The 26,488-nt window shown below is 40.6% G+C and overlaps 3 protein-coding genes across 5 annotated transcripts; 1 reads left to right on the top strand and 2 right to left on the bottom strand.

The window, feature by feature from the left end:
* Nucleotides 1–34: 34 nt before the first annotated feature.
* Nucleotides 35–4,065, bottom strand: cd4-2.1 (CD4-2 molecule, tandem duplicate 1). The gene is made up of 9 exons (XM_071469124.1): nucleotides 3,925–4,065; nucleotides 2,919–2,960; nucleotides 2,424–2,585; nucleotides 2,192–2,332; nucleotides 1,514–1,750; nucleotides 1,332–1,406; nucleotides 1,066–1,202; nucleotides 879–937; nucleotides 35–664 (listed from the first exon to the last, which is right to left on the bottom strand). The coding sequence occupies exons 2-9, from the start codon at nucleotides 2,944–2,946 to the stop codon at nucleotides 580–582; spliced, it is 924 nt and encodes a 307-aa protein (XP_071325225.1). The 5' UTR covers nucleotides 2,947–2,960; nucleotides 3,925–4,065; the 3' UTR covers nucleotides 35–579.
* Nucleotides 4,066–4,389: 324 nt separating this feature from the next.
* On the bottom strand, nucleotides 4,390–17,958 carry usp5 (ubiquitin specific peptidase 5 (isopeptidase T)). Of its 3 annotated transcripts, none has more exons than XM_071469121.1 (20): nucleotides 17,819–17,958; nucleotides 15,947–16,075; nucleotides 15,712–15,778; nucleotides 15,475–15,602; nucleotides 14,908–15,053; nucleotides 14,286–14,470; nucleotides 14,042–14,136; nucleotides 12,853–13,046; nucleotides 12,522–12,593; nucleotides 11,798–11,885; nucleotides 11,512–11,637; nucleotides 11,280–11,433; nucleotides 9,671–9,833; nucleotides 9,475–9,563; nucleotides 8,326–8,511; nucleotides 7,772–7,915; nucleotides 7,532–7,674; nucleotides 6,299–6,446; nucleotides 5,983–6,067; nucleotides 4,390–5,329 (listed from the first exon to the last, which is right to left on the bottom strand). In XM_071469121.1, exons 2-20 carry the CDS (start codon nucleotides 16,046–16,048, stop codon nucleotides 5,236–5,238), a joined length of 2,409 nt encoding a protein of 802 aa, XP_071325222.1. In that variant the 5' UTR covers nucleotides 16,049–16,075; nucleotides 17,819–17,958; the 3' UTR covers nucleotides 4,390–5,235. The 3 variants fall into 3 exon arrangements, with proteins under 3 accessions (XP_071325222.1, XP_071325221.1, XP_071325220.1); XM_071469120.1 differs by lacking the exon at nucleotides 17,819–17,958 and adding an exon at nucleotides 16,667–16,951 and having other exon boundaries at nucleotides 8,383–8,511; XM_071469119.1 differs by lacking the exon at nucleotides 17,819–17,958 and adding an exon at nucleotides 16,667–16,928.
* On the top strand, nucleotides 17,870–24,886 carry p3h3 (prolyl 3-hydroxylase 3). Its single transcript, XM_071469123.1, has 16 exons — nucleotides 17,870–18,164; nucleotides 19,202–19,386; nucleotides 19,620–19,778; nucleotides 20,512–20,704; nucleotides 20,811–20,942; nucleotides 21,040–21,182; nucleotides 21,476–21,565; nucleotides 21,661–21,713; nucleotides 21,808–21,887; nucleotides 21,984–22,111; nucleotides 22,196–22,291; nucleotides 22,473–22,623; nucleotides 22,784–22,901; nucleotides 23,188–23,263; nucleotides 23,372–23,512; nucleotides 24,382–24,886. The coding sequence occupies exons 1-16, from the start codon at nucleotides 17,870–17,872 to the stop codon at nucleotides 24,544–24,546; spliced, it is 2,205 nt and encodes a 734-aa protein (XP_071325224.1). The 3' UTR covers nucleotides 24,547–24,886.
* Nucleotides 24,887–26,488: the final 1,602 nt, after the last annotated feature.

Here is a 26,488-nt window from a genome sequence, read left to right on the forward strand (position 1 = left end):
TCCCCTGTTCTATTATACGAGGATAGAAATAAAGTTTGCAGTTGGGTATCATTACAGTTTATTGACTGAAGAAAAAAGACATAAAATTTCAGTACAGTACTCCAATCTTTTCATTCATATACAGAACATACAGAAATAAAGTACTTATCTATCAAATACACAGAAACACAAGAAAGAAATATATCTAAATCAGTTGAATGTTATTGAAGATGCAAAGCAGTAGGAAGTAGACAATGCTGTATGCAGGGATATACTAGATTTAGCAGGTAAATATGCTGCATCAATGTAAAAAGTAACTACAGACTGTTGCAGTTCTCTCCAGCAGTGGAAGGGCCAATTTGCATTCAGCTCACTGGTTATATTTGGTGAAAAAGCTCAAAGTGCCCACATCATTACATTTGATTTTACTTTATTTTCATCAAGAGCATTCAAAAGCCCATTTACATTCATGTCGTATTCACACTGTGGTTCGCTTTCACTTGCTCTCTCTTTTTATTTATCTCCATCTACTCCTCTTTCCCTCCCTTTCATTCTTTTTTCTTTTTCTCTGTGTCTCCTTTCTTCAATCTGTCTTTCATGTCATTCCTTTAGCAGGGGTTGCAGAGGGAGGGCTGATGGCTTCCCTTTCTTACGTCCTTGCTGTGGTTTTCCTGCAGCTGTTGGTCTGCGATAAAGGGAGGAAAGAGGAGAAGTTTTCACACTAATTACGACACAATAATGAAGCGCTTGGTAAAAGGCACAGTAAAAATGAAGGTCAAACAGTCATTAATATAAAATGTATAGAGTCTGTTAGAAAGCATCTGTAAAGTGAAGAGAGATTACTGGAGAGGGGGTAAAGGGATTTTTTTATTAGATAGGAGCAAGTTAAGAACATTTACTGGTTACACTGGCAGTACTGCTTGGGTCTCCGGCCATTCTTCATCCTCTGTAATTCTTCCTGTAGCGGAAAGAAACATCATATACGTTTTTTGTTTGCTCCATAAACCCATGCTCCTTCATCCCATCAACTGACTTCAATCAACACAGCAGCATATGAAGATTCACAAAATGATTTTCTTTACTTACCTTCCTTCTTCTGGTCCTCTTGCACAAAACAATGACAGTCACTATCAGGAGAACCACAACCAAGCAGCCAACCCCAATTGCAACCCACACCCACCACCGGAGCTGACCAATAACAGATTGCAGATGGGGAGTTTTGCCTGGTTGAGTAAAGAAAATATACCATTTGCAGAAAGCAAGGATAATGAACCATTGACACATCCAGTGAAGAATCACTTTCAGCAACACTGGTCACAGTCATACACAAAGAAAACACAAGTAATACGCACAGCTGGGGCAGGCCTTCTTATTATTGGCCTTTGAGCTTTGGGTAGGGGATGATGTAGGTGTTTCAGGAGCAGGCTCTGAAAGTAAAAACACAGCACATCTTGTTTTTCCTATTGGCCACATGGGTAGCTTTTGTAGTGGTAAGAAGCAAATGCAAGGTCTTGGGCTGAAGCTAGTGTCATACCTTTGACTTCGATGTTGAGGTTCTCGCTGTATGTCTTCCCCTTATAGGAAAACATACACTTCCAGGTCCCGTTATCTGAGCAGGCTACAGGATTGAGATCAACTTTCCCTGACTGTTCGTGTACACTTCCACCTGGACTCTTCCACTGCACTGTAGACACTGCTTCAGGAGCATTTACCTCACATCCGAGCGTAGCGTTGCTCCCTGCCAGGAGCTCTTTAGAGGGGCTCACCGAGACTGACAGAGAATGAGATAACATACGGGAGTGAAGATACAGTGAGACTCAAAAAGAGAAAGTTAAGGCATAAATTATCTTTTTTTGTTTTTCATGAATTCTTCTAAAGTTACTAACTCACTAAATTTGCTGGTTATTCTTATCAGTGAAACTGAGCTGTGATGGTTAACTCTTTGTTTGACAGATCAGAACTGTTGCTGATTTTTAGTTCAAAGACTATTTTCAAATACTGTTGTATTTTGAAATCTAACGTTAATCTAACTGGGTGCAAAGTGGGAAGAGTGTGCACTTCAAACAATACAATGATCCCCATCAAGCACACAACTATTTACTATGCACTTTCTTTTCTCTAACCAACAATTGTAAATGTCCTGATGAGATAAACCCCCTGCAAGTCTTTTTTTTTTTCGAATACAGTGTTCTTTGAATCTGCTGATATCTACCTGAGACCACAAGAAGTGTGTGCGTTTGCATATTCCCGTCTGCATCACAAGTGAACTCTCCAGCATCTTCTTTCGTCACTCCAGAAATCTCAAGCTTTGTCTCATATTTCACCCTTGACCTGGTGTAAATGGCAGCTGGACCTAATGCAGACAATACAAGTTGTGTAAACAGCAACAAGGGTGATAACAAAATAATACCTTGTGGGTTTTTTTGGTGAGTTTTTATGACTACCTCTGTTAGTGAAGCCAGTCTTTGCAGAAACATAAAGAATCCGCTGGGATTGATGATACCATTTCAGGCTATGTTTGTAGGTGCTCACCCCACACTCCAAGGTGACACTGTGTCCCGGTTTTGTGTGGATCACACTGCCTGAAGCAGAGAGTGCACCCAGCACTGAAAAGACACGATCACATTCATTTAGTGTCATATATGCACAGAAGGATGCCACACACTCTGTATATTAAATCAACGACAAACTGATGATTTTGCATTATATGTAATTACTTTGCATTGGAGACTCGCATAGAGCAAAGTTAAAGGACAATTTATCAGATTGAATTTTGAGAATTTGTATGCATTAGGGATGAGTACAACACAGCTACAGTTATTTTCCCAGGTATATTAAAATGTTTTGTAAATATAAGAGACATTTACATCTAGGTGACAAGCAACTGATGAACTACTTTAAAAGATTATTGACAGTAATTATTCAGAAGTAAAACTTACAAAACCGAAGCCACACAATGGTCTTCATTCTGGATACTGAATCTAAAAATGACAGAGACAAATTAACATTTCTATAAAGACTAATTCATTAAAGAAGAACAATTTTAACACAGTAGTTGATGGTATGAAAGCGTTTTACAGAGATACCACACACGGCTTCTGTTTGAGATGAACATCTCACGAAGAAACGTGTGATCCCTAACCACCAAGCCATCTCTCTACTTCCTTCCTCTTTCAATCTCTTGTATAAGAACATTTTAAACTTGCTTCGTAGACTTGCAGAAAACAACTGAAACAAATCACAAAGTAAATTCCAGCATGTGTTTTGGCTCTTTGGTGTTTAATTAAAATCATCAAGAATTCATGTTAAAATGCTTCGATGTAGACCTGTTCCGAATGTATCAGATCGTACCTCAAAAATAAGAGGTCTGTTTAAAAAAGCAATTATTATGTTATCATAATAGTTAAAACTAAGGAAACTGTATCAAAAGAAAATCTCATAAAAATTCTTACAAGCTATTCACAACTCTTTGCCTCTATAAGCATTCCTTGACACATTTCATAATTCTCAAAGGTTTAAGAATTCATTTCAGAAAGGTGAAATAATTAAATTTATTTGAACAATTTTTCATTTTAAAACCCCAAATTATATCTTTCTATTCTGGTTACTCTGGATAGTCACAATAATAATCTGGCCAAATAATTGATGTCACAGAAATGTTTCCAAAATTATTCACGAAGACTCCACTAACATGGTATCAGTATATTTCACATCACCGACTGAGCAATAAATGTAAACCAAAAGCATCTTTAAACCCGACTATCAAAAATTAACACTTAAAGTGTGGATACACAATATATGCAGCATTTCAAGTTGCCGCATCCGTCATTAAGGTTGAACTTCAGTACGAACAAAGCAAAACTAGTTTCACAATGCTCCCAATGAATCCAATAAATTCACTTAACAATATAAAACTTGATTTTTTAATTTAGTTTGACCTCTTACCTTAATTTTGAGGCAGTACAGCGTCTTTTATACTGTTATTGAAGGCCAAAACCTTTCTTCATCCTCTCTGTGCCTCACTTCATCAAAATCAAGAGCAAGGATGCAAGAAGTGTAGAAGGCGGAAGACATCTAAAGAGAAACCTGCTCTTTGGAAAGTTGTAGGCCAATACAAACCCCAGCTCTGTGGGGTTTGCTTTTTGTGTGTGCACTTTCTTGTAAACTAGGTCTAGGATTTTTTTTTTCTGTGAAGCTGTGGAAAGTTCTGTACAGTGGCTTAAAACTACTTATTTACAAATAACCAAAACTACAAATGCTTGATATTTTAATCTCATCAATATGTAGACTGATCATCATTCATTTTTAATCATGACATCGAAATCAACAGATAAAAAAATAAATAAGCGCGTGGGCAAACTGTAGCAGGACAACCCACACCATGTTGCATTCATAAATAAAACAGCAGAATGACAGAAAGACAATTCTTTATTTGTCACAGCAGAAATAACAAAGGATTTGTTTGCAAAATAAAAACAGAATAAAACAAAATAGATCACCCAGATATCACCCTCACCAAACTTTTAACAAAAAAACAAGTTGATTTGGTGTTTTGACTTTTTTTTATTTCCTTTATGTGACACACATTTGAAATGTTATTTATCATTTCACTTATTGATATTTCCTCTTTCTGTGGATGTTGAACTGCTTTTACTTCCTCACAGAAACAGGCAGAGGAGGAGGAGGAGGAGGAGGAGGAGGAGGTGGTGCCCAGGTTAAGACAGGACACCAAGCTGCTGCCATCAAATAGAAGAAGGGGCTCGAAGCAATAATTTGATGGGGAGGGGCAGTGGCTACTGATGGCAGTAGAAATCAATAGTCAGGACATGGATTAATGGTGGCAGTTTAGCAAACCTATTAACAAAGAGTGAATAGACTTAGTACCCAAAGTCTGGGGCTTGTTCCCTGAAGCAGGTTTTCTGATTTATCTGGATACATTTGCTGAATAAAACCTAGAACAAGTCTTTTAACAGATCTCAAGTAGTTCTCTGTTTTACTCAGTAAAATTGTCTGGGTAGATAATAGAATCAGTGGATCAAAAGACACCCCCCACCCCACACCTCATCTGTACACATCTGCACCAATTTATTTCACTGTGTATATATGCAATCTGAGATTTATTTACACTTGTCAGTTGTGAAGCGTGCCAGGGCATTTGTAAGAGCTTGGTGGAGTGCGACTATGAATGCTGTCTTGTGTGTTTGCGGTGGCGTCCACATTTCTCCTCCTTCACCGCAAGTGTAAAACTCCTTTGTCTCATTCAGCCACTCTTCGATAGAAGTAGAGGTATCCCAAGTCTTTGGGAGGTTTCTCTGAAGCGCACACCTTCTGATCGTTGAAGATGACCCACCTAAGAATCAGAGAAGATACACTGTTCACAAAGAGTTGTTTGATAATACCCACTATTACCAAATAACTAACAGCATAAAATTAGAAGGTATAATGGCACTTTCCTGTGTTCAAAGAAGGACCCACTAGTACAGATGGGATCATTTCTATTATCGAAACATAAAATAAAGCTGGTGTTTTTTTTCCAAAGTGGATATAAACCACTTCAACATAAGTTTTATGACAGGTTAATCCTTTCCTTTATGTTCACATCAGCAGCCGTGGAAAGGTTTATTGTTCAGACCAGACCTGGAGTATGGTGCCCCCTGCTGAGGCACCATAAAAATCAGCTACCCCATTACACTTCAGTGTCTCTCTTAAGACATTTCCCTTGTCATAATGGATACATGCACAACAGGTTAGAGAATAGAAAGCATATAATTCTTTATACTGTAACACACTTCTTTTTTTGGTTGCTTTTACAAAACATAAAATATGTGTATATATGGTATTTATTTTACTTTAGGATCTGACACTTAAAATTATATTTTGGCTAGATGCTTCTGACTTTGACAAACAAACATATTGACACTTAGAAACAGTATGTCCTGACAAATGTCCTTTAAAGATATAAACACACTTGCAAAAAAAAAAAAAAAAAAAAAAAACACTCACTGCTGATCCTTCTTGATGTGACAGACGTAGTGGCCGCACATTGTGCTCGTCCCCATGTGACTGATGAATGCAAACAGCTCGTATTCTGGATAAAGGAGAGAAAACTTGAGTTTCAATTCTAATTATAAAATACATATGATACATATTATAAAATATGAAATTCAAATATGATGCCTGGAAGAACATAAAACTTTAAACAGAAGGTAGTATTGCTGCCGTCCACATTTCATGTTTCAATCACATCTCTGTAACTAATTAGTAAGGACACAATCTGAGGTAATGATCATTCTGAGTGCCTCCTCTTTCTTGGACTCACTGCCTGGTCCATCTCTGACACGAGGCCCAGGAGGAGGATCCCTGCCCTCGCTCTCTGCGGCTGAGCGGCCTCCTTCAGATACATCCATGGATTCCAGGTCATCTAGGTGGGAAAAGATCCAGTCCACTGCCCGGTCCAGGACATTACTCTGTGAAACAAACAAACACCAGTTCAGAGTAATATCTGCAAATAAAGGTTTTGGTCAAATCTAAGCTTTGTGAGGAGTCTGTTTTGATTATACTTTGAGCTCAATATTTTATAAGTTAGGGCAGAAGATGGCTGATGCCATTTCTTCAGAGACCAACCATCAGATTATAGAAACACTGCAAAATATACTGAATGGATGAATGGATGGCTCTAGTTTTTGACACATTATGCGTAAGTTGGATTGTGATTCTTTAATAAAGAATTCAAAAATACTACAAGCGTTCGCTCCTTTAAGGAGCCAAATGTTTGATAACGTTATAAAAGCTGCGAAACAGTTTTCTCTGACTCAACATGAGACTGATACTGTAGCTAAGGAGGGGACAACAGCACAGAAAGAGAGAGCTTTGCTTACCTTGATTATCTGAGGTAGAGGTGCGAGGTTCACCCAAATTGGCACCTGCGGCTCTTTGCTTAACTAGTTCACTTGTGTAAAAGTGACACGCTGACAAATAAGTGGCAACAATTTTTCTAATTGTCTTGTTTACTGGTAAAAAACCACATATAGCTAACCTAAATTAAGCCTCCGCAAGTTTCTGTCGCTGCTTTAGTAAAAGCTAAAAGGCCTCCAGAAATTTTAAGTAAGTTACTAGGTGCTTTCTCAGAACTCCTGTCCACTTTCATTCGTCAGCAGAGCTTTGTCTTGTGACACAGTGTACTCAGTTTTTCTGTTTCTCACTTCTTAAACTAATATCGGGCTATTTCATTTGGATATGTAGGCAAAACCGTGTTAACCAATGTAAATCATTTTATAACCACCACAAAAACCCTGGCTGTACAGACACTAAATTTTAAGTCATATTAGTTGGCTTAGCTTTATGCAACTTTAAGTGCAATCCTGCTACTAATTTTGTTGAGGTACAAAACAAACACTGGGTAGAGTCACCAAGAATGATGAAAAGTTGGCTACATTGCTGTTTGAATTAAAAGAGGCAGCTGTGTCTGTATTGGCACAGTTATACTTTTAGCCTAGTGGCCTGTGAAATTAGTCAAATCCCCATCTCTAGCTGGAAAGAATTCGATTCTAACCGTGGCTCGAAGTGCTTTGGTTGCTTGGTCTCGGCTGAAGCCCATGGAGACGATGGTTGCCAGGTGTTCCTCAGAAAGGCTCTCTGTGGGAGTGGACCCAGGGCCAGAGCTGCAGCCTGGCAACACCAGGGGGGCTGAGAAGTCTGTAGCCAATGAGAAAGAGGAGAACATGAGGACTGAGAAAAGCAGTCAGATTGATGATGATGCTGCTTTCTGGTGAATTCCCACTGCTTCACACACCTGGGTCATCCATATGGCCCATGATCCAATTCATGGCAGCATCAATTCCAGTGTTCCCAGTGAAATACACCGCTTTCCTGCAGGCCTCCAGCGGGAATCCCATTTCACATAACTGGGACACAGTGGAGTCATCCAGGACTGGAGCTGAGTGTGTTGAGAGGAAAGAGTTGAATTACTTGGATGTGGTTTTCGTTTTTGTGAAAACTGATTATTTACAGGAAAAGCATTGTGGTTCTTGTTTTTATTCCCTGATCATTTCATTAATATTAACAAAGGTTTAAAAGGAATTAACAACAGTCAAAATGACATAAAGAAAATAAAATATATAGAAACATCAACTCATATACTAAACAGAACCATTGAAATGTGGCTTCTTTAATTTGAAATGTAACTTAAATCACCTAACATAATGCAAAAGTAAACAAATAATAAGGCAACAGAACGACTCATGCAAACAGAAAAGGCAGAAAAGAAGAAAAGGAGGAAACGAGGGTGGACAAATCAGAGTGTCACAGAGGAAGAAGAAACAGAGCAGAAATGACAGACAGACTGACACAGCAGTGGGGAGTAGAGCGAGTCGTCCTCGTCGTTGCCATGGGAACCCAGGATACCTTTGACCTCCACATCTGGGGTCATGAGTGGGGGCGGGGCCACCTCTGGTAGAAGCTCCTCCCCTGGCTGCTGGCCAGTTGCACATAGCGCGCTCAGGTCCAGAGTATCAGGAACATCAATACTCACATCTGCATGGAGGGAAAATAAATAAATAAATAAAAATTATAAACACATAGCGCTCAAAACTACTTTTACTACAGTCCAAATGTTGTCCAAATGTTTGTTGATTTTTTTAAATATTTATTGTTGCCAGTATTCATTTAACAAGGTGTTCTGACCTATGAAATATTATGGGCAAGGCAGGGACAAAGAGGAAAGAGGAGGCATTTGCTGTGAACCAAGGCACAATATGGGGAAGATGACTACAACTTTATGCAAATGTCCTCTGACATCCAGAAGCAAACAACCCGGAGACAACCATTCACAGTCGTTTTGATTTCTCCAGGAAATGAAATCAGAGTTGTTTCCTACTCCACCCAACTATTCAAAAGTAAAACAAATGCAGGAAAACCTTATTGCCGCCATTAACAGCTTCCCAATTCTCTGCAATTTAACTTTAATGAGCTACTGGGACTTGAATAAGAAAAACTGTGCGTAAACACATGGCTCAGGAAATTAACTAATTAGAGTATGTTACCATCTTAACACTAAATACACCCAAAACCTTGGGGCTTGTGGGAAAGAGACAGGGTTAATCCAACGGCCACTTACCAAATTTTCATTTCTTGAGACTAATGTTGCTTATTTTAGTTCAAACATTTCAAGTAGCTTTGAGCATCAGTACTCTTGCTTGGATTACTTGCACTGACTAGCACTGATGCAGAGCTGTGACTTCAGTTATTGAGTGGAACCATGTAAGGGGTACTCCAGTATATATTGTGCATTGGCCACAGTTTGAAACAGTGATAAATAACAGTGAGCCTCTATAACATGAATTTCTTTATGTGTTTCAGGAGACCCTGCAGACTATACCGTGGCCTAGTTTTTCTAAGTGAGTAGCTTTCCAACTCTGTCAGGAACACACAATTCATGTACTGTTAGTAAAATGTCTATCTCTGCAACAAGAACATTTAATAATATCTTTCACTCACCCAGTTTCTTGGGCACCCAGTCAAGGCCAAAGGTAAACTTTTTAATCTGGATAACCAGGTAGTCAGGGAAAGAGGCAAAGCGGGTTGTTCTGACAAATGAGACAAAAGCTGATATTAATAAATACATCTTAAGATTTGTTTCCAATTACTCTCTTGACTATGGCTTGACTATGTAAATGGCTGTCTCTCTTCGTACTTGGTAGCAGTAGTCTTGGCCTGCACAGCAGAGCTCCAGAAGTCTGTGAGGATCTCTGGTTCACTGAGGGCTGCCATGCAAGCTGTGAAGGGGATTTGTGCACGCACTGTAGGGGCTGATGAGTCCCCCTCCTCACGCCGGCGCTCTGCCTCCTGGAGCTCTTCTGTTATAGAAATATGGGAATGGTTGAAAAAGTACTTTAAAAAACTTGCAAGTTTTGTGAAAACACTTAAGAAATCAAACCACAAAATTGTGGTTTTTAAAGTTTAAAGTTTAAAGTTTTTAAATAACACAGAATATAAAGCATATGCCCACGAGGCTATAAATGTAAAACATTTTTTTTTTTTAAGTTAAGATCAAGTCTCACACTTACTGAACCCTTATCTGAACACCTAACACCTTTTTGTTGCACCACCAAATAATATGTAACACTTTAAATTCCAGTTAGACTGAAATTGGCCAGGCTGACTTATCGGTCCATATCACCTTACTGGATATAAATAAGAGGTATGATAAGAGGACATAGTTGTATGTGTCAGCTGATTATTATCAGTGCAGTGCAGAAATTAATTCAGATAGTGTTTCCATTACATCGTTTGTCTATACTGAAGCACTTATGAGTTTATTTTTCTAATTGTAAAATGCTCTACTCAGTACATAATCTTAGTCTTAACTCTTTAACAAACAGATTTAAGATTATTCTTACCATATCTGTTTGTTACACAAATTATACTGATATATCATTATTGGATTTTTTAAAAAACTCTTAAATATCTACATTGCATCAACCTCAAATATCCTGTATTGGTCCTGCTATACCTCAAATAGTATCACCTCTGCTTTTTACAGCTGAATAACAAATGCAACAAAGATGGTCTAGTTGATAATTTGACACTTAGGCTCTCTACTCATGCTCAGTGGAAGAATCTCTGTGCACTGGCAAGAGCAGCTGCTTTGCTGTGGAAAGTGAAGGAATAAAGGTCATAGCACTGCACTACCTCAGAATCAGAATCAGAATCAGAATCGGTTTTATTGCCAAGTATGTTTCCACATACAAGGAATTTGTGCTGGTGATTGGTGCAATTGGGGATCGGGGGGGTAAGTGACAGTGGGGCTCTCTAGCCTTGTTGATAAGGCTGATAGCAGAAGGGAAGAAGCTGTTTTTGTGGCAAGAGGTTTTGGTCCTGAAGGATCTTAATACCAGATTTTATGTTGTGCTGCTGCACCCAAAATCTAGTCAATTTCAACTTTGACATTGTTGGTCATGACCTTTTAATGTGTAACAAATGAGAGGACAGCTGTCGATAATGTATCCTGAAAGTGACCCCTTTTAGACTGACTATTTCTTAACAGGAGAATAAGTGACTCTTTATCAAAATGAGAATTAAATTAAAATTAATCATTCAGAAATAAGTCTTTACTTGTTGTATTGTTTTTTTGGTTTTTTTTTTATTTTTTTATTTTATCCATGCCTTCCTGCTACCTGGCACATGCTGGTGATGTAAAATAATGCTAGCCTTTGCCTCCGCCCTATGCTCTGCATCCTACCAAGCAGTGGGCATAGCTCATTATGTGTAGATCTGGAGAGTGTATTCTGTCAGCCCATCACCTGTGTTGGTAGCCTGGTCCATGGGCACGGGCAGCTGAACGATGTAATCTACCCGTTGTGTGTACTTGGCTTTCTGCGATTGCTGACACACAATCTTCTCCTCTACCAGGAACCTGAAGGCTTCAGATGGATTGGGGCCTGAGCGACAGTTTCTCTGTGGGTAAAAAGAAATAATAAAATAGGAGAAAAGCTGGGGACCAAAAAGAGAAGCAGAGGCAGAGTGTTACTTTACCTCCACCATGTTTATGAAGTGCAATAAAAACTCCTGAGCATCCTGTTGTCGATTGGTGGAGAACTCTGGGTGGCCCCGTCCAACAAGTGCTTTAAACATTCGTGGTGCTATGCCAGTTTGGTCTCCCTGCAAACAAAGCATGAACAGTCTGATTTATCAATGGCAAGATGTAATAATGGGTAGACTGGATTCTCACTCATTTCTGAGAGTAATTCCCAAACATGTCATAGATGTCAGTGAAAACTAAGACTTTGTAAATCCACTATGAATGATCGCTTCCTCTTACCCTGGGTTCAGATGCACCATTTTCATCTCCAGGGTCTAGTGCTGGTTTGGAATATTCTCCTGACAACAGACCGTAGCCGAGCTTGGCTCTGTGATAAACAAACAAAGCTGACACCACTGCACATCCAACAATATACCAGAGTCTCACACAGGAGGAGGATTTGGATGTAGGCCTAGATGTATTTTTGGATTTCAAATAACATTGTTGAATGTCTAATTAGAGAGAAGACTTTCTTATCTCTGGCGGGAATAAAAAAGTTTTTTGTATAGCATCAAAAGCAAAGACTTTTAAGAATCAAGCTGCATGCACGTCACCTCTACCAGATTTCTTTTTTTCCCCATGAAAACACAAGATTACTGTGTAAAATAAGTTACTGCACTACAACTGGCTGCTGTGGAACATTAAATTTCAATGACAGCTAAAACGTGTCAGGTTACATGGGCAATGTGGACCGTACCAGACTAAGGTTTCACTTTTGTTTTCACAAACAAAACAAGTAAGTTTAGATGAGAAACAGTAGAGGCAAAGCTCTTTTCTCCTGAAACATAATAGCGCGAAATGACTCAAGGCCAAGTGTCAATATAAGTCTGTCTAAACCCTCCAAATCAAATGAAGTGTTTCAATTCACAACACATGAATTACGAATGTAACATGAATGTTCTTGAGGATTTGGAAGGGGTATTGGCCGACGTCCAATGGTAATAAAGGAGGTTATTATACGCACACTTGGGTTTTGAAGTCCTGGGTGGGGTCACTTGGAGCTTCATCAATGATCTTGTCGATGTTAGAAACATACCTTGAAGACATAAATACAAAATGGGTATGACACTAATTCTTTGTATTCAGTATCTTACTCTCAATGCTGGATTAAAATGTTTCAAAGTGTCAAAGTCAACTCATTCACCTCTACTGCTGTAATGATGAACATGATAGCAATATTTTCACTGCCTGCCATAAGGATCAACATTGTTCTTTACTACTGAAAGTGACATGGTCAACATAACAAGCGAAAGGGTCAGGTGGATGAAAGTAATGAGAAAAAACAGGGTACTGACTTGCTCTGGAAGTCTGGAATAGTGAAGAGCACTTGCATGACAGAGTTGAGGTAGCAGCTGTTGCCCAGGTTCTTCATGCCCGTCAGACCGGGGCCAAACAGGGGACGGAGGGTGGTCCCCGACTCCTGGATCACCTCCCACTCCCCCACACGCTGGTTCACAGCAATCTCCAGCTCTGTCATCGTCCGCTCAGTCTGAGAGCAGAGAAGTCAAAGGTATAAGGGAATAAGGGATGCAAATAAATCCATTGCTGCAGCGTTCACGCATAAAGTTGTGAGAATGATGAGTAAATCAGCCAACACAAAGTAGTAATGACAGCGGGCAGACAAGCAAGAAACAACAAAACACATCATCGCTGCACTAAGTGCAGCACTTTGTCTTCTGCTCCATTGTAGCACTATTCCTCCACCCCCTGTCTGTGCAACATCATTAAGTGAATGCAGCAATATATTAGCAAGACAAGAAACAACAATTCAGTACACAGTGAGTGGTAAAGAGATCAGGCTTTGATGACTGGGACAGTCTAAGCTCGGCATAAGATGAAAAGCAGGTGGCAAAGAAATGAATGGCAGCAGGAAATCAGAGAAAAAACAGGTTCGGAGGAAAATATCTGAAACTGGGGAAATAGGTGGAAATGGTGATGTGTATACAAATACAGTCAAGCACACAAGGAGAGATCTGACTGTATTATTATAGTTCATCAGTAATAATAGTATAACAATATATCATATACACATACACTGACAGTGTGCTGGCAAGAAAAAATAATCACAAAAGAACCAGAGAGTTGAGAAGTTGACCAGTTATTAACAATATGAATTTTTTCTATGATATTAATTCTTTAAGGGCTATTGGCTCTCTAACACTGCAGCTGAATTTTTGAACCGTTAGTAATAAAATGTAATCACTGTCTGCTCTATGAGGCAGAGCCAGCCATAACTGTCTGGATGTCTGCCACCTGGAAAAAAAAATCGAATATCTGACTAAATTTATAATGCTCCAGCTGTAAAGCAGACACCTGAGCAATACTTCTGTCTACAAAAACTTGTTCCAATGTTGAACATAGTGAACCAGTAAGAAAAAAATGGCAGATTTGATATTTACAATGGTCAATGAGAAAAAAATAAAATAAAATGAAATAAAATAGTCTGTTTCCACTCCAAACAGCAGAAACACTGCAAGAACTTGCCTTCTCCATGGTCATCATGTCGATACCAAAGTGAGCTAGGTGCTCTGGTAACTTGGAATCCAGCACCATGTCATCCTCATCATAGGAATACACATCTGGACATACAAAACAATGGTGGCAGTCACAAATGGACATCCTCTATACAGGTCTATTGATGGAGACTCACCAGAGTTAACGCATTATGTGCTCGATGTTTAACATTTTTACCACAGAAAAAACAAAAGAGGTCATGCCATCTGCTTACCTGCTCCATCAGGAGTGATGGTTCCAAGTTTGACAGCAAGTGGGTATCCTGTCTCCTGGAAGTGAAGAAGGGCGTGGTTGTTTCCACCAGAGCCATCAAAATACCTGCGACCGCACAGCACTTTGCCGTCCGTCAGGTTCATCCAAATATTTTCCTGGAGGTCACACACCTCACACCGCCAGCCACTAAAATGGAGAAAGAAAAACTCATATAAACCCTCCACGTGTTGTGAAATACTGCCCTTGAAGATCTTGTAGGTATTAGCAAATAGAACTGAACAGCTTTCTCATCCCCAAATTTGTATCATAGGAGAAACAACAGCATTAATAAAGTAATGCAATAATGAATCACTGGATCCTAAATGCAAAAGTGTTATTGCCTTAACTTAACTCAAATTAATACACCGCTGCAACACTATGTTTTTTACAGTATGTACAGACAGCTACTGAATTTGCAATTTTGTACATCCTTTTATCAATTTTGAGTGAAATATAGGAGCAGCTTTGTTCATGAAGTCACTAATCTAGGTAAAATAAGATAACACTTTATTGATCCACAGGTGGGACAATTTGGATCCATGAGGAACTACATGGCAGGTCACAGTTGTGACCTCATGTCTCACCTGGGAGGGATCTTGACTCCATTGTCAAGCTGTTTAAGGTCAGCGGCATGCCTTGACTCCTGTCTCACCTCTCCGTCCCATTGTTGAACTTGTAAAGTATGAGACACTGAGTCAGCTGCCATGATACCCGCCATTGACAGGGACACCTTAAGGGACAGCAAATGAATCAACAGGAACAAATTAGACATGACTAACAGCCCATGATGAAACTTCTGAATTATTTGATCAATGAGGGTAACAAGTTTATTACACACATGTCCCTGCATATCCTTATGTTCTAGTATTAAGGAATATATCTACAATATGCTGTAAGAAGACTAACTTGTAAAAGATCTGTTAAGATTGCCTATGTTTGCAGCAAGCCTCTGTGCTATGTCCTTGTATTGAGGAGAGCCATCACTACATTTTTAGTGATTTTTATTTTATGAAAATGTGATGTTTGGTGCTGTGAAATTGTACCGGTGTCAAATCTAATTTCTAAAGTAGCATATTGCCATCATGATCACCCTGACAGAACCTTAACAGAATGATAACATTTCTCTTGCCAGGAAACATCAGATATCTCACCCGCTCTCTCACAACGTCAGGCATGGTAGTAAGATCCTCTGAAGTCACTTCCTGTCTGTCAGGTAAAATGACCACCTTTACATCCTCTTCATACTGCTCCTGCTCCACATCAAACCCTCCTTCAATCCCTGGACAAACCAGAAATAAGAGTGGAGGTAAATAGGGGTCAGCCTCAAAAACAAAAAACAGAACAGCTGGATATAATGTGTTTGTATAAATACTCCTTCATGCACTCACCTATCGCCAGTCTGGTGGGCTTTTTCTTAGGCGGGTGTCCAGATCCAGAGTTATTGTCATCCTCGTTCTGTGAGAGTAACATATGCTATCAGTGGGTGTTTAAATTTGTTCACCGGCTATGGAAAGATATGCTGCTGATAATTTCAAAACGTAATTCAAAGACATGTCAATGAGGGATATGGAATCTACCACTTTCGTAAGAAAAGTAAGTCACAGAATAGAATCCAGTGTCCACCTTAGCCTTACGAGTCCGGGTGATGTGCAGGTAAGCCCTCTGGCCAGAGCGAGCATTGTGCCTTTCCACATACTGACTCCCAAAGCCCAGGAAACTGTTCATGCACACATACAGGCCTCCTTCACTTTCCTGTAGAGAAGACACAAGCAATGTTAAATGTTACAACCTGTCCTTATCTCTCTCTATCGTGACGTCCAACACTTGGAAGTTAAAGTTGTGGCATTGTGGGTGTCTTCAAATGTCGCAGCATCAGCTGCTATATTTTAGCCAGTTATAGCTCCACTATCAGCAGTCTGACGCTTACAATTCAGCTCAGCTCTGGTTTAATGTTATCTAAATTCACGAGAAACTTCAACTGTAAAGACTGAGATATTAGGGACTGAGTTACATTAAAAAGCATGAATAGTCCTGCAACAGTTGTGACTATAAAGACTACCAAGTCAGCTTGCTAGCTAGTTTGACAGCATACCCAGTTACACTAAGACAGCTAGCTAACAAGCTAGAGCAGCTCTGTTTCCATTACAGTGCATTATTAGCTTAGCTTAATGCTAGCTTGCTAGTTAGTTGAAACAGGAAAATATAGGAAACCAGTGCGTCAAAGTAGGACAGTGCTGATATAACATGAAATTAGATAAAAAGGGAAATAGTGAGGGGGAAAGAGAAATGAAACAACATTGTTTATTATCTGACGTTATGATTTGTACGGGGAAAATGGCTCACCGGCGAGGAAAATGACAAGGCGCATTCGTCTTTGTGGACGCGGTCCCCGGGCTTCGGAACCCGAATTGTGGACAAAACCGACATCAAAACCTCACCAACATCCGCCATGACAAGCGAGCTAGTTCTGCCTTTCAGTGGGACACTTGCTCCTCTGAGTTTGGACCCCCAGCCTCTTGATTTCCCGGCTCGGAAGAGTGTCCGTTGTCTAGCCCGTTCTCTGGTGTCTATGTTCGGCTGAATGAATCATGAGATGCTGCCGTGTGTTGCGCGAAGGCCGAACGAACTGTGTTGCCTACACGCCGACGGGCTGCGGCTCGGTACCGTAATCTGTACAATATCTGCACCTGTCGTGATAAAAGCTAAGTCATTGGGTAAAATCCTTTCCACATGTGGGGAATCGATTAATTGATTGATTAGTAATCAACTTGTTCACCTGTAGCGAGTACATTTGCTGAAATATCATTTTAGGGTTACTTGTATTTATATGTACTTGAATATTTCCAGCCCCACTTCTTCCCCACTACATTTCAGAGGGAAATATTGTACTTTTTAACTACTAATTTTTTTTGACAGCTTTAAATAGATTAAGTTATCTTACAAATCAATATAAATCATGTATTCTGTAATTTACTTTTGTCTTATCCATTGGACAATGGCAACAGTAATGTGCAGATCGAGGTAATTTGAATGCAGATGTGAAGAACAAAAACGTTAAGAAGGCTTAATATTTTTTGATTAATATAATTCAATTTGAACTTTGATGAATGGACTTCAGTGCTCTTAATGGACTTATGTGTTTTGTATTATTACTATTTTTGGACCTCTGTTGTGAATACAGGGTTTTTGGTTCGGCCTCATTTATTTCTATATTTACGGTAACATCCGTTGAACTCTGCCAACGGCTGCCTCTAACGGCCACAGAGAAGAATTACAACGGCTCGGCGGTTACTAAATAATACTTGGCTTCAGACATCCTCCAGCATAAATTAGCTCAAAACAAGTCAACAAGTTGAATTAAAATTGATTTAATCTAACGAAATTACCGGTCGGCGACGTTAGCATGTGAAAGGACAGCCCTTACCCCCCCTTAAACAGGAGGAAACTTTCTGGATAACAGTCTCCTTCGTTGCCTAAATATTTCCATAGTCCCACCTCCTCGTCTCCCAGCTCCGTCTCCTCCACAGCGGGCTCGCTTCTCGGACCATGGCGCGGCTCTGCGGTTATTTCACTGTATACGTGGCGTTTCGTTTCGTTGTTCCAGCATCGCTAAGTGTGTCTGCGGTAACTCCCGGTGGCGGCAGTGCCAGTGTTTTGTCGCTCCTGCAGCCTTATGATTTCTTGTACTACAGTGGGGTGCGCGCATACTTTGGCGAGCAGTGGAGTAGAGCCGCGGAGCAGCTGGAGAAATCCATCGTGGCCAAGGAGTCACTGTTCAGAGTCCGCAGGCAGTGTCACGATGACTGTGTGGCAGCGGGCAGAGAGGCGCTCTCTAAACTGGGTAAGTAATGAGGTGAAAATATTATGTATATGTGTGTGTGTGTGTGTGTGTGTAAAGTTAGGGTGTAGTGGTTGGGTGCGCCAACAAAGAGTCAATGGTGTGCCAGATTTACTATTATGGTCTAGTAGTTATTTATTAGTCATTTGAATGAATTAAATGCACAGTAACAGTCAGAAATATGTGAATTAAATGTAATGCTTCACTTTCATCACTTGTCCCATGCCTGTGGTTCCCAAACTTTTTGGCTGGTGACCCGTCAGTGAGGTCATGTTTACTTGTCACTCCTCCTCACATTATGTCCTAAACACATTTGTAAACTTAAGTTGCCAGCACAGTAGTTCTACCAAAGGGTGAATTTTTCCTTCTCAGCTTGTTGCCTATGATGGACTTCTACAAGTTTTAGGAGCCAGAAAGAGGTTGTTTTCCATCAGTGGTTCCTATGAGAGAGGTCAAAGAAAAGACAGATAAATGAACACACGTTTGTTTAACAGAAATTAGTTTTTTCTCTCTTATCCCTTAATCATCTAATCACCTCTCAGATCCATCTTGGGGGTGGGGGACCACCTAAAGCCTAAAAGGGCATACATTTGCATACATTTTTAAAGTATTCAAGAATTCCTAAAATTCTTTAAAAACTGCAAATAAATGATCACATTCATAGTCAGTGGTGGGGAGCTAGAATACTGTGAAATCACTGGCAGCTTCCCTTATTCTCAGTGTCTGAGTGTGTGTCTTAAATATGACTTTGACCTCTAGGGCAGAAGACACTGCAGTGATTTTGCAGAAGTGCACTGCAAAATCAGAAAGCACAAGAAAAATATAAATATGTATCATGAAAACAATTTGCAAAAAAATGTATAGTGTGTACATTTCAAACAAAAGAAGCTCCAATATTATTCCAAATGTTGACAGTGCATAAACAATGTTTATAATTCAGACGTTATCTAAAATATTTATATATCCTTTGTATAAATGACAGATGCTATTTAAGGTTATATTTCACCCCCCACAATGATTAATGCTTTCTGTGTTGTTAGATTCTGAGAAGGGGAATCTGTGGGACCTCTTCGTCTTGGATTGGGTGCAGCAGAGAGCTGAGTGTTTGAGGTTCTGTGTTGGACGCTCCGTCACCCCTGCAGGGCAGCTGCCTGTTTCTTCAGACATAGAATATGAATTCAGCACTCGCAACCCATACAACTTCCTGCAGGTCACATACTACAAGGTAAGCTGTTCTTCAAGCAGTCATCAGGGTCTGTGACATTCTTATAATTGCTCATTTCTCATCACTGCAGGTAGATGTGCATATTAGCTTATTTCAAAGTGGCATTTAGAGGCAAGAGGTTTAATTTCTGTGCTGTGATTCTCTAAACCTAATCATGATTCAGGTGACAACTGTCTTCACTTCCTTCTTTCTATGACAAACTTCATTCACACTCTCCCCTTCATCCACATCAGTTGGAAAAGCTCCAGAAGGCGGCGTCAGCAGCTCACACCTACTTTGTGGCCAACCCCAGTCACCTGGAGATGAGGAACAACATTGAGAAGTACAGGAGGATGGACGGAGTGACCGAGGAGGCCTTCCAGGACAGAGAGATTGAGAATGAGAGGCACTGGGTGAGGGGAAGGGTGATGGATTTCAGTAGGGAATAGGGATGCACTAGGTAATTTTGTACATTGACTCCCCTGAACGGCCACAGTGAGTTACTGTGATGTTTCATCACCAGGTGCGCCAAGCTCCAATATCATATAATGCGAAAAAGTGAAGACAGATAAAATATCCAAATCCATTTCCATTAAGGAAGCTTTTTAATATTTGAATTTTCCGTTTTAATTCATCACTTTCTTTGAGTTTAGAATTTTATGTAACTTACAGTAGTTCAGCTTTTATTGTGGTAAACAAGACTTCTCTGTTGCAGCCCAAATATATAAAAGCAGCTTTTTTAAGCGCACAACTCCAGAGTTAAGTGTATTCAAGGAGAAATATTGTGAAGATGTAACTAGGGAGAGCGAGCCATGGCCTGAGGGACTGAATTCCTCCCTCTTTCACCTTCGTTTTCTGTTATCCAACCATGCAGTCCAAACCTGGTTTTACTCATTGAAGATCTCTGTCTGAGCAGCTGATTTAGTCTATTCAGACACGTGTTATAACATGATTAGGCTTGTCTGAAATTAGCTTAAATGGTCCATGCAATGGCATCCGCTTATGTCTCAAAATTCAGCCTTTTATCTTTTAATTAACAATTTTATGCTTCTCTTTTCATTTTCTTACAATGACACAAAAGCCAGTCTGACAGAATCATCTGTATTTAATGGAACTATATATTTTTCTCAAATCCATCATATCCAGGTCCTGTATGATGCTGCAGTCCAGCATGAGGCCTCCTCTGACTGGGTGCAAGCAGTAGACAAATGGAAAGCGTGTGTGAATGAAACACTGCGGCAGACAGAGGAGTGCAGGGTGCAGTGTGAGGTGGCCTCCCAACGGCTGCCTGAGGACAGGGGAGTGGATAGCGTCAACGGTGTGTTCGAGAAGGCCGCAGGTAAGGAAAAAAAAAAAAAAAAGACTGCAGCCTGTTTATTTTACTTTGACACAGAGAGAAAGAAAAGATATAGAACTCACTTTTGCTGCTATTATTTCCCATCTAGCTCTTTCTCTCTCCCTGCTCTCGTGCCAGCAGTCCTGTGTGACTCAGGTAGCCACGCGACCCGGAAGGATTTCCGCCCAGGAGGACTACCTGCCTACACAACTGGAGCATCTGCACATTGCACAGTTTAAAGGTCAGGGCTTAAAATTCAACATGGTGATTGCTTAGTGTGATGTGATTATACAGTCTGTGAAGTGCCACTCTTATTTTGCATTTCTGCCTCCCAACAGCTGGTGACATCAGTGGAGCGGTGAGGACTCTGCGCTCTCTTCTCCTCTTTTACCCCTCCGACAAAGACTCTTTAGACAACCTGCAGCTCTACTATGAGACACTAGGAGGAGACACGGAGTCACAAGGCACACAGCCTGCTCAGGTACCACGCCATGTCCATTCTATTAAAATCATCACTATGGTGATAGTAGTGATCTAAGTTCCTTGAGTTTTTTCCTCGTAATCCATAAATCTCTTCAGCTTGATGTGGGAACAAACTATTCTCAACACAATGTGGTTAAAAACTGCAGTAAGTGACCATTGTGCCAGTTTTTTTTTTGTCAAACACAAATGTCCTCTTTTAATCCATAAAAGGAGGTGAGAAATCAGTGTTCAGTAATTTCAGACATGCACACATAGAGATGAGATTCAAGTGTGTGTGTATTTTTCATACAGGAGATTGTCAGATACGTCAGTCGCTCTTTGCAGGAGAAGAAACTACTGTATTTTGGTATGGAGAACCTTGACTTCAGTTTCACTGACCCAGTAAGTACTGATGCCAAGTAAGGTGTTTGCTCATGCACATGGGGTGCAACTTTAAAACTTATCCTCAAAGAGTTTAATACTTGTTTGCCATGTAGGATCTTTGGACTCCAGAGGATGTTGTACCTGAATCGCTGAGGGAGGTTTGGAGGTGAGAGAGACAGGAATAAAAGTGATTCAGTCACTTGTGCTTCAGTAAAAGTTAATGTAATGTTGACAGTGTGTCTTTTGTGCTTTGCTGTTAGAGCTGAAAAAGAGAAAATACATGATAAGATAAAAGAGGGAGAGCAGCACGAGGAAGTGGATGACAGTGGCTTTTTTGCAGGTGAGACAGTTATTTCACCCTTTTTGTTTCAAGTCTGCAGCAGTTTATAATTTACCAGTTTCCTCTCTCACCCTCTCTTGTTTGTCCTCTCTCCAGGCGGTCCGGTCCCTCGGGTGGGGGTGACCATCACCATGGATGACGGGGTTTTGAATGGGACAAATCGCGTAGTATTGGATGGAGTCATGACTGAGAAGGAGTGTGACAGAGTACTGCAGTTAGCAACAGTAAGTTCAGGTTTTTAAAGAGTCCAGCTTCATCGGACATAATCAGGAACACTCTCACCTTCCGTTTCCTTTTGTCTCTGATAGGCTGCAGCATCAGCTGGAGATGGTTACCGAGGACGACGGTCTCCGCACACACCTCATGAGACGTTTGAGGGCCTGACTGTGCTCAGGGCTGTAAAGGTGGGTGGATAGGAGATAATGCAAGCAGACACATGATGTGTAATGACCTCAAAATTAAAGAACTAAATAAGGATTAATATAGGAATCATATTATCATGTTGTGCATTGGTGACCTCATGCTTGAACATAGTTTATTAAATTGATTTTTTTTTTTTTTTAATAATCTTAACTTCTTTTGCAGTTGGCTCAGGATGGCCTGGTCAACCAATCAGATGCCAAGCTGTTACATGAGCTGGGCGAGCGAGTGAGAGTCCTGCTGCACTCCTACTTCAGGAGCCCCTCAGGACTCTTCATCTCTTTCACACACCTGGTCTGCCGCAGTGCTGTCGCAGGTAGCACCCAACATTATCCACATCTGTCTGTAGGGGGATTAATGTGCTCACATAGAACTAAAAACAACTACAGGGGTTCACAGAATTCGGATACTGTGAACTTAAATGTGTTCTTTTGGTTGAGTAAAATAATTGTTTGCTTGGTTTTCTATGCTCTCAGGTGACCAGGAGGGCAGGTTGGACCTGTCCCACCCTGTCCATGTTGACAACTGTCTCCTTGAGCCAGAGACCAAGCAGTGCTGGAGGGAACCACCAGCATTCATACACAGAGACCTCAGGTACACATAACTTAATAATTAATAATTCATGCAGCGTCAAACTCTACATATGAATAATATTTAGAGATACAGACAGATAGATGATATAATTTTATTCCAGTAAATAACATTTTTTTCACACAATATTCTTGAATGAAGTGATATTAACATTACTTTTAATTTGATTCCATCAGATATAGAAGGAAGTGGATTGAAAGAGTGAGACTAGGAATAACAGAGGAAAGGGGAGTTAGATCTGTTGATGTATTTTACTTTGTCAAACACCTCAAACCTGTTTCTCTCACAGTGCCATTCTCTACCTGAATGACAACTTTGATGGTGGAGAGCTGTTTTTCACTAACAGGGATGGCAAGACAGTAACAGTAAGTCACTTTTCAACCTGGTCTGGTATCAGAAATCATTTATTCAGTGATTTTTAAACTCATAAGAATGTTTGTTTGACTCTTTTCCCTCCTCCGCCATGTCTCCAGGCTCGAGTCAAACCCAGCTGTGGTCGACTGGTGGGCTTTTCCTCGGGTCCAGTGAATCCCCACGGTGTCACTGCAGTGACCAATGGCCGGCGGTGCTCCCTGGCCCTGTGGTTTACAAAGGAGAAGCTCTACAGGGACATGGTGAGCATTATGACGACACTCAGCAATGACCTCCTCCTTAGGTTGCCTGCAGTCATATGCTTGTTGATGTTGTGACACCGGTGTTGGGTAAGACTAGCTGGAGACAGCCCATGATGCAAATTTGGTAGTTATTTTCATATTTTGTCATTAACAGTACGCAGTCTGTGATCATACCATGTCATTGACCTTTTGGTTCGTCATACTGTAGATTCACTGGAAAAATGATGAGTCATTCAGCAGCCACATCAATTTGTAAATCCAGGATGCTTGAGCATTTTCATTTGGTATGAAATCAGGCAATGATGCATGATTTTAGCATGGTGCAGACTGTTGAACTCATCTTTATGATGAGACTGCGTAACTGTGTAAAAGAACAAATAACTCATTCTTCTTCTTAAAGATAAAAAGATAAAATCACAAGTCAGAAAACAAACCCTTGCTTAGATCTGTGCCCACAGAGGTTTTTGCTGCTGCAGCCTTACTTGGTCTGCTATGACCAGGAGCTTATGGCGGCTCATGTTAGTAAAGTTGTGTAATTGACATTACTGGGTCTTCTCTACTAGTGCTTCTGTTATACTACATTTTAGTATTTACCATTATCAGCAGTTGTCCCTTGGGCCCCAGTGGTGACTGTTTATGCTGATGGAGCCTCCTCATTAGCATGACTTAACACAGAAAAAACAAGAGAAATTAAATAAGTGGTTTCAGAATATTTGTCCAGAGAGTACGAGGACATAAAATACAATATACTAATAGAGGTATATTTAATTAGTTTTCAAAAGATTCCAAGCTTGCTTTTTCATGTCATAGTGGCCTCGGGAAATCAATACTTTATCTGTCATTGCTGTACTTTTGTGTGTCTCCCTCAGGAGCGAGAGGAGGCGGAGGCCTTGTGGGCTGCAGACGGACAGAGTGTGGTGAAAAAGGATGAGGAAGAGGCGGAGGGCAGCGTCGCCAGGAACGCCCGGAGCCAAGCACCAAAGGATAGGAGCAGAGGGAGAGGCAGGGTGACAGGGGGCAAAGATGAGCTGTGAGAGCCAGAACAAACCTGACAGACTGGAACTGGAACACACTATCATTTGCATCCATTGTAATGGAGAAGTCCCTCGTCCATAACAGGACCATTTCACCAACCATGAACACTTTACAACATCGTTTTTCGGTTTTTACCCACACTACCACTCATTCTCTTCATCTTGCTGCCTTTTGATGTAAAGCGTGCATGTGTGTATATACTGTAATAATACTGCATATGATGAAGGTAAGTGAGGGAAACATTGTCCATTCCTCTCTCTCTGTAACGTCCGTCTGTATGTCTGTTTTAGCAGCTTGCAGAGAATAAAATGAGGAGAATAAAAGAAGAAATGAATGTGACTCTTTACCAGTGTCGCATGAGTACTGTGCAGCAACAGAGGGGACAAAAAGGGGCAGCAAAGTGAAAGAAAGGCTGTGTAACCTATGAAGTGATTGCCTGACACTGTCTGTGGCCGCCTGCTGATTAAAACAAAAAAATGAAAGGGTTTTCAGTCTGTAACTTGTCTGTTAAGAGGAGAAGCATGTGATAAGATGCGCAATTAGACAGCAACACAGCAAAAAACAAGTAATTACATCAGTATAGTGAATCAAAAACTAGAGTTAGAGGCAGTAAGAGGGGGAAGAGGGAACAGAGAGAGAGAGAGAGAGAGGTGCGCAGGGGGGAAAAAAGGATAGAAATAGAGAGATTACTGTTAATCCCTCATAAATGAGTGCATTTGTTTATGAAGCTTAAAAAATCTCCCATTTAGAATATGGAATAATAATCCAGCAAGAGATCATTTAATCATTCACGTCAAGCGGAGTGACACTCGACCACCCACTCCCATCTTATCCTTCCCATTACAACCAGTGCCTCCTGTCAGCCCCCTCCTCTGCTTTCGTCTCGTGCATTAGGTACCGAGTCGAGCACTGTTTATGGCCCATATTAACACTCTCACTCCCCCCTGTGTTATAATCCCCCGCCGCAGCAGAATTGGGTCGGCAGGACTTTTTAATGGAGCCTTGGTTTTAACCTCTTCCCTCCCTCACACACTGAAACCACGCAGCACCCTAAAAGTCTGCATTAATCTTCTCTTAAGTAGGTGTTATGTCTGTATAATGCATCTAGGATATCCTCACACTAAGCACTTCGGCCGTCTACTGTTCCAATTACACACTTGGCAGAAAAGCATAAATTTTACAGTCGTATGATGTCATTTTTCCGTGTTTAATATGATTAGCAGAAATTATGCAAGGCCTAACGGCATAGTTATAAAACTGAAATCACTACATCCTCCTGTGATTATAACTGAGTGCTGTGTGTAGTGAGTAGTTGACAGGATCACTCATCCCTTATGTCGCACTTCCACGCATTAACTATCCTACTATTTGTGGCCCACAACACTTATTGGGTGTCTAGTGGTGATTTCAGGCCTTACCGGATGATGCTTTACACCACTTGTAGGTGTAATCATAACACGAGACTCAATAGGAGTATGAGGATCAAAATTCATGCCTTAATTCCACGTTCATGACACAATATCTCATTTAATCCAGTCACCCCACCCCTTTCACCCACTGCCATCCTGCACCTCATTTATTCAAAACAAGGTCAAAGGTTCAGTGACCCTTAATGGACTAATGGCTTAAAAAGTGCCAGCAGAACTAAAACAATGTTGGTTATTATCTAAGCTACAAATAGTAAAATAATAGGAGGGATAATGCAAGATGAAGACATCACGGGTCTTTAAATAGTAACCCAAAAAAACTTTCTCTTTGTCTTTATCCTGGCCTGTGTCTGTGCGCCTGCTGACAAAACCTTTTTTTTTTTCTCTCTTTTTGGTTTTCTCTCGGTTTTTATGCCCCAACTCCATTTCTCCAAATCCAGGGTCAGCTCAGCCAAAACGGCCGGTCTGCTTCTGTCGTCACCGCACTCGAGTGGGCAAAGGTCAACACTTTTAA

The sequence above is a fragment of the Trachinotus anak genome, unplaced genomic scaffold, assembly GCF_046630095.1.
Source record: "Trachinotus anak isolate AG129_WGS33_773 ecotype Australia unplaced genomic scaffold, CSIRO_AGI_Tana_v1 ptg000032l, whole genome shotgun sequence".
Classification (NCBI taxonomy): Eukaryota; Metazoa; Chordata; class Actinopteri; order Carangiformes; family Carangidae; genus Trachinotus; species Trachinotus anak.